This window comes from Solanum verrucosum, unplaced genomic scaffold (assembly GCF_900185275.1).
Source record: "Solanum verrucosum unplaced genomic scaffold, falcon-dt-bn FXZP01000067.1, whole genome shotgun sequence".
Lineage (NCBI taxonomy): Eukaryota > Viridiplantae > Streptophyta > Magnoliopsida > Solanales > Solanaceae > Solanum > Solanum verrucosum.
This window is the reverse complement of record NW_026020175.1, coordinates 1,867,539-1,875,820: the sequence shown is the minus strand read 5'-3', so window position 1 is coordinate 1,875,820 and position 8,282 is coordinate 1,867,539. Positions and strand designations below refer to the sequence as shown.

Sequence of the window (8,282 nt, the reverse complement as noted above, 5' to 3'; positions counted from 1 at the left end):
ATTTACAAGTGGAAGAAATATGCCAACCATGATGCAGAGCAAACATGTTATAAATTGGACAATCCACATGGCTATCCACAGATAGCAACGATGGTATCGACTCGAGTTAACTTCTTACTGTTAGAGTTTTAACATTTTATCTATAAAAAATATTTTAAATCTCAAGATTTATGTAACATCATATCATGTCCTAATATGTGTGGATTACTTTCTATACACATACTAAGTAATTTTAGTCCACCTTTCCCTTTATTTATATACCAAATCAACAACACAAGCAACTGCAAACCTCATATTTACCCCTCTTACCGATACTCTCAAGCTCTCTCACAATACTTAAAACAAATAGAAAATTCAAACTTTATGCCTATTCTTTCTAAAAGTGACTGACACTTATCTTTACATACAAATTTGACACTTTAAAAAATAATCACATTAATTAAAAGAATTAAATCAACATCTCAATCAATGAAAAAAGTTGTACAATACACTTATTATTTAATTTTAAAATATTTATCATGATCTACATGATCAATGTGAAAACTTATATATATTAATTCCTCTATACCTTTTAATTTCCTATATCTCCATAATAAATTCATCACATATCTATCATAATAAAAACAAAACCAATCCAAATCCCCAACAATCCTCCAATTATTTACAAAATCTTCACACTAAACTTCACACAAACATTTAAAAAATCGTAAGAATTAATTCATCATTTAAAACAATTCAATGGTATCACAACCAATTAATGAAAAAAGTGGTATAAATAACACAAAAAATAATTACATTAATTAAAAGAATTAAATCAACATCACAACCAATGGAAAAAGTTGTACAATACACTTATTATTTAATTTTAAAATATTTATCATGATCTACATGATCAATGTGAAAACTTATATATCAATTCCTCTATACCTTTTAATTTCCTATATCTCCATAATAAATTCATAACATATCTATCATAATAAAAACAAAATCAATCCAAATCCCCAACAATCCTCCAATTATTTTCAAAATCTTCACACAAACATTTAAAAAATCGTAAGAATTAATTCATCATTTAAAACAATTCAATGGTAGCACAACCAATTAATGAAAAAAGTGGTATAAATACCACAAAAAAATAGTAAACATCCACACACACCATTTATCTTCATAGTCACCATCTGCTCATACTGATTAATTGAGGTTGGTTTCAATGTTCAATATTATTATATAAAACTTACCTTTTATTGCAATACTCTATACTTACTTTGACAAATACTTATACAGAAGTACTACAATGGATAACACAAATAAGGATCGCCCCCAAATAATCAGTTCGGATAATTGTCAAGGTAAAATATTCATGATAATATTCATAACTATATTAAATTCTTCTTCTAAACATTTATTTTATAATACAGATACAACTGAAGAATCAAGCAAATCGGTTAAATTGGTGTATGAAAATATTATGCAACATCGAATTGCATATTTGAGAAAGGAACAAGAGCAGTTGAAAAAATATATATACAGAGAAGCTTCACAAGATCAAACCAACAAAGAATAATATGACATTTTATATGTATTGGCTTCTATGTAATAGGGAGATGCAATAATTTATGATTAGAGAATATATTCTCTAACCATCAGTCTAATAACTAATTATCAGCCGTTGATGATGTATTTCTTTATATATTTAAGCAATGAAAATAAAGTATTTTTTTAATAGAGCATATATTTTGACTTATTCATTAAGAATGTATTATTCTTATATTAAATAGATACTAAAGTTGATAAGTTTCATCAAGCATCATCATTTCAAATGAAAAGATAATGATTTCCTCAAATAATATTATCATATAATTAATCCAAAAGAAAAAAAAATCCTAACACATCTATTAATCCTCGCGCGAAGCGCAAACATGTTCCCTAGTTTGAGAATAAGAGGGGCTAATATCTTTCATTAAATTTATAATGATATAATTAAAATCAACATGAATGGTTCATTGTCGATTCAAAATTCAAACTTGAGGAATGAAATACAACCAGAGAGGAAACCATCGTCTCAAAATAGATCAAAATTATCATAAAATGCACAACCCTTCTCAAAAGTCACAACTCTTTAGAAAGGTCACCACTCATCCAAAAAGTGACAACTCTTAGAAAAGTTACAACCTTTCAAAAAAAATTAGAACTCTTTGAAAAAGTTACAACCATCCTGAAAAGTTGAAACCCTTTGAAAAAGCCACAACTCATTGGAGAAATCACACTTTTTAAAAAAGTTACAATTTTCACTATGAAAAGATATATGCTTTTGATATATTTTTATAATATAAATAATTAAATAAATATAATATTGTATAAAATATAAAAGATATACTAAATTGGATGTTTTAAGTTGAACATATTATTGTAATTTAATATTCAAGTCAGAGAGTTCATGCTTTTAAAATGGTATATATATAGAGAGATATGTTATCACACATTTCTTACATTTTTCTTCTTAACCTTTCACATTCTTTATTCATAAAAGTTGAAATGTTTCAATGGTTACTTTTCTATTTTTTGTTAATGGTTAATATAGGCAAAAGTTAGTGAGTCTTATAACTATTGTTACTTGTAGCTATTCTTGATTCTCCTAATTACTTGTAATTGTTTTTATTTCTTATATTTTTGCTATTCTTCTTTATTAAGTTGTTTTTATTGTCAAAAATATTTTCAATTTTTAAAATATGATTTAAATTTTGTTTAAAGAACTTAATTAGATCTTTTTATGAGTTACTAACTCTAAAATAATAATGGAACACACATTGAATAAGAGGGGGCTAATATCTTTCATTAAATTTATAATGATATACTAATTAAAATCAGCTTGAATGGTTCATTGTCGATTCAAAATTCAAACTTGAGGAATGAAATACAACCAAAGAGGAAATCATCGTCTCAAAATAGATCAAAATTTGTGGGCTATTTGCCTATTTCATATATATTCTTTCTGGTTCAAAAAAATTTATAGTCTAAAATTTTGAAAGAGTTATTCCCACCAAAATTAAATTTGATACATTTTCACACAGATTAAGGAATAAGGAGAATGTTTCTCTCCCACTTGAGATAGGTATAGGCTGCGGACTGCCAGCGATTACTGGTAAACTCTCTCGTTTTCCACTCTCTTCTTTTGTTCTATCAATCCATAAATTGTTCATTTTTGTTACTGCAAGATATTTGGGAAGTGGAAAAAGGCTACAAATCTTGGTTAAGATTTAAGCTTTTACAATTTAAAGTCATGGGATGAAGTCTATGTTTCACTTGCATCCACTTTTGAAACCCTAAATTAATATAAGGAACTGAAACTATTGAAGAGTTTAGTAGCTTTTTGTCACAATGATTCTGCATTTTCTGATTTTTCTCTTGCAATTCGTTTTTCCAATTAATTTTTCTTTTCCATGTTTTTTTCCCTAATTCATTCTGTTGGAACGAAACTGTTGAACCTTAATGAATATATCACGGTTTGCTTACCAGAGCGCAACTATATTACAGCTTGTTTGAGTTCAATTTGGTATTAATTATATGCTTTGTCTTTGTATGCCATGGTTGTCGTTATTTTTCTATCAATCATGTTTGTCTACACATATTTTGAGCCGCGCGTGTATTAGAAACAACCTCTCTGTCCTTTGGTACAGTGGTAATGTTTGTGTACATCAACTTGTAGAATTAATTACACTGGTTATGCTGTTGTTCGTATGAAATTAAGATATATACTAATATCAGAATGCCTATCTCATACAATTGCCTTGGATTTACGACCTTGAATAGATTTCATTTGCATCTCTGGCTGTTTTCATAAGGCTGATAAGCACAGATTTCAGACTCTAATCTAAAATGAAGCCATTTATTTCATATCCTTTCTGTGTACAAGTTTGTCAACATCTTTTCTTCAACATAAATATCAGGTATTGCTCTAGGATAGGTATTCTGATATTGCCAGTTGGACTACCGGCCATGGAGCCTAAGACTAATTTTCTTAACAGTAACAAATGGTTTTTGCCAAGAAAAGGGAAACAACAAACAATGAGACGTGATTTGTTAAATGTGCACTAAAGTTTCTTATACTAAATTTGAACTGTACTGCTTTAACTACGTTTTAATTTTTATCTAGCTAAAACTTCTTGATTCTTGTCCATCTGATGTTGTTATCCATGATAATAATGACATATAGTTGTCTTTTTTCTTCTTTTTTTCCTAGAAGATTAATCTGTATCTGGAAAGATTGGCAGTCGACTTGAAGTTGGCTTTGGGCTACAATCAGTATCATGACTCGGTAAGAAATTCTTATCCTATTTATGTTTCTTATTACGATGTCATTTGTTTATTACTCTTTTAATATCCTTTTGACATTTTTGTTTTAAGATCCATATATATGATAGCAACTAGTTGAGGATAAGTTTTAGACTTGTTAGAGAACTTTTAATATTATTACGGAAAAGAGCCATAAAAATACCTTTAACATATGGAAAATGGTTCACAAATATTCTCCTTTCACATTTTGGTCCAAAAAATACCCTCAACCTTTATTTTTGGTGGAAGGATTGGTATGTGAAGACTGCAATCTCGATTTGGAATAATCAAACACCCATCTTGATCTCCAAGTTGAATTCACTAGGCATAGTTTTAACCCATATTATTGATATGTTTGTAAAGTATTGGTAATGCATAATTGAATATATATTTGAAGTCTTAATATTGATGTTTGACTATTAAGGTTTGCTCAAGATGTGTCCAAGTATTGGATGGATTTACCGAGATATCCCAAGAAATATATTAATGGTGTTCGATGTTTCTTGGACTTTGCTTACACTGTTGGAGATCCTCAAGGCGAAGAAATCCAATGTCCTTGTGCAGAGTGTTGTAATATCCGTTGGTATAGAAGGAATGTAATAAATGATCATCTAATATGCTATGGATTTGTTGAAGGTTATACAAGATGGATTAATTATGGGGAATGAGATGTTGTGATGAAGGTTGATAGTGACAAAGATGATGAAGTCAACTCAAATGTCAACATTGATGGTAAATCAGTGACAGCAAGTTATCTAAAAATAGATGAAGAAATCAGCAAATTCAAACAGCAATATGCTGCGGATGTTGCTTCTTTAAGAAGTGACATACAAAAATTAAAGGAGGAAGTATGAGAATTACGTCATTTTATGAGTGTATTGGTGCAAAACAACCCTGTATTGGACGTTCTGGATGTGGCTGAGTATTCTGGATCTAACCTACTTTCTCAGGCTGATGTAAATAGTGCAAGGGGCATGAGAGGGCAAAATCTTTCGCATACCTCTGAATCAACTCATTAGCCATGAAAAGGTATTTTGCACTATTTAATATTTCGCTCATTACCATAGTTTCACTATTGGTAAGCTTTAGCTATGCAAAATTGAGATACAATTGGTGAATCATTATACTTATATCATATGTTATTGTTGTACAACTGATTAACTAGTGTAGCTACAAAGTGGCTGGATAGAAGTGTCCAAAGTGTTCTCATTATCTTCAAATCAATAGAACTTAGAAGACTGCTAACTTGAAATGCATAAGAGGAAAGAGTTATGATGGGTCACCTATTGTTGTTAGTGTAGCTGAGGGTAAACTGACATTTGAGTTTTTATGTGCACACCTCTGTTTCTGAGACTATATTGGGGATGACAGTTAAGAGCTTCTTTCATATGATATATCATGTCCTTGCATACTCAATTGGTCTTCCTATCTCTCTTGTCATTTTCTTTTCCCTCACTATCATCATTCATGACAGTTTATAAATCTTCTTCTAGACCATAGATGCATCTTTTTAACAAAAGCTTGAATCCAAATACATATGTACAAGTATTAATTTCAAAAGTTTGCAGACAATTTTTACTAACTGAGACAGTACTTGGAGCTTAACAAAACACGAGACCATGATGAACGAATACACCAACCAAGCATGCAAGTGATAATTCACGTATTCTTAGTTACAGATATATAGCAGCAGACACATTCAGGCACTTAAAAAAGGACTAGAGAATCAAACAAGCTACCTATGGCACACATTCAGGTTCATAATTAAAATTCTTGAAAGACATATTTATACGAACTGTAAATAATATTTGTTCAGATTCAGAGCTGCCCTTCGATCCTTGCATTGGTAAGACCAATGCACGCATCCACAAAATCCTCCTCTATGAAGTCTGATGAAAATATTTGTAATCGATCACCATAACCTCGAGAAATACATTCCATTATAAACAACCTTGCAAATGGTTGAATCTGTAGATTCAGTTGTTCCACCCCAGTGTACCAAACAACAGGTTTAGAGTATTTGTCTGTGCTGTCACTGTGTTCTCCACCTTGTTTTATCTGGGATGTTACTGGTCGTTGGTTGCTCAAATGCTGCATATTGCTTTCAAATTTTGTTTCAGGTAAGTCAGTGTTTGTCCAGTCACCTTTTAGATAACATGAACTCCATAATTGACCTCCTTGTCTAAGTTCAGGAGAATTTCTTGGTTTCCAAATGCATATTATTCGTTTTGGCAATAGCTCTGCTATAGTCTTGTTGAAAACATTGTCATCTTGGTGGATGAGAAACTCCCCTAGCTCAGCCTCCAAATACCTGTCAAAATCTGATGGATCCTGTTGGCCAAACTCTCTACTTATTTCCAGGATTATTATCTCTGAATGTGTTTCCAACAGGAATGTCTTGACATCGTTGATAACAACATCAACGTTGTAGCCATTAAGGATGTCATGGCATACAAGTCGATCTTTTTGAACACGGATATCAAAAACACGAACACCAATTACAAGTTGTTGGTAAATGGACAAACGTTGGCATCGACCACAAGGGCGAGTTATGATTGGGTCTCCAACATATTCAGTTGCAGAATTATGTGTACCTGCATATATAGATATTAAATTATGAACGTATAAAATTCAAATTCTAAATCTGTTTTACCTGGCCAAACAATCTGGTTCACATGAAGTCTCTCGGAGGCAAGTGTTGACATCCAATTTTTTCTGTCCTGTACATGATAATCATAACCAGGAAAGTTGCATCCATTTCTGTTCCGGCGATCACGCAAATTTTGCACTTGTCTAGACACCTCGTTACCCATTTTGAGAAGAAGCAATAAAGTACTTCCTCTTCTTCTGGATTTTCTCTCTTTCTGTATACTGTATGTAAAGATCAGTTTTTTGCCTCTTTATATAGTAGGCATAATACATAACAACCCAACTTGTTGTTATATACTCCTCTGTCCCTATTTACTTGTTCATTTTAGAAATGACACACATATTAAGACAATAATGATTAGCATAGTGAAGTTACCATTTTACCCTTATTAATTATGATTTCAAAGAGGATGAATTAAAACTTAAAAAATTTCAAGAAGTTTAAATGAGGCTATAATAGGAAATTTTTTTTGTCCTTTCTTGATTTGTCAAAATGGACAAGTAAATAGGGACAACTAAAGAGGAAATATGGACAAGTAAATAGGGACAGAGGGAGTATGAACTATGCATTGTTTCAATTTAATACCTCAATTTGTAATACATTAGATACTTTTACTGCAAAAGTTCATTTTTCCTTCTTTTTTGGTGTGTTTCATTCATCTATTAGATTGTTAAATTAATCACATAAACTTGCCATTTTCTTCAATTATATACAATTGCCTCAATAAGCTGTAAAACCCAAAGGCAAGGATGACATTGTTATGAACATTTTCTAGTTAAGATTGATGCGCAATTTTTTTTTTTAAAAAAAAAGACGACAAATTTTATGTATGATTAAGCTACCTATTAATAGATGAATGAAAAACAACTCAAAATTCTTTACAAAATCTGAATAAAAAATGTTTAGTTGAAACATTTTATTAGGAGTTGATGTGTTTAATACAAGACTTAATTCGAATGTATAAACAAAATATTCTCATAAATTTAATAAATTTGACTATGTATTAAGCCTTTTAAATATATACATTGTGCTGTAGGAACTTTCTTCAATTATTTATGATTTAGAGGTTGTAGCATTGTGTGCAGGGGTGTTTACGGTTTGGACAAAAATAGATTCAAACTAAAACATCGAACCAGACAGTTGAGATGAACTGATTTTATTTGGGTTTGATTTTAAATTTGTAAAAAAACCGATAGTATTTAATTTGATTATAGTTTTGTTAGAAAAAGAAACAGAAGAAATAACAAAACTCAACCAACGAATTATATATATAGATTTTATTATTATACATACAAAATAT

The 8,282-nt window shown here is 30.4% G+C and overlaps 1 protein-coding gene across 1 annotated transcript; it reads right to left on the bottom strand.

Moving 5' to 3' along the window:
• Nucleotides 1-6,144: 6,144 nt before the first annotated feature.
• LOC125828920 (uncharacterized) lies at nucleotides 6,145-7,145 on the bottom strand. The gene is made up of 2 exons (XM_049508226.1): nucleotides 6,986-7,145; nucleotides 6,145-6,926 (listed from the first exon to the last, which is right to left on the bottom strand). Exons 1-2 carry the CDS (start codon nucleotides 7,143-7,145, stop codon nucleotides 6,151-6,153), a joined length of 936 nt encoding a protein of 311 aa, XP_049364183.1. The 3' UTR covers nucleotides 6,145-6,150.
• Nucleotides 7,146-8,282: the final 1,137 nt, after the last annotated feature.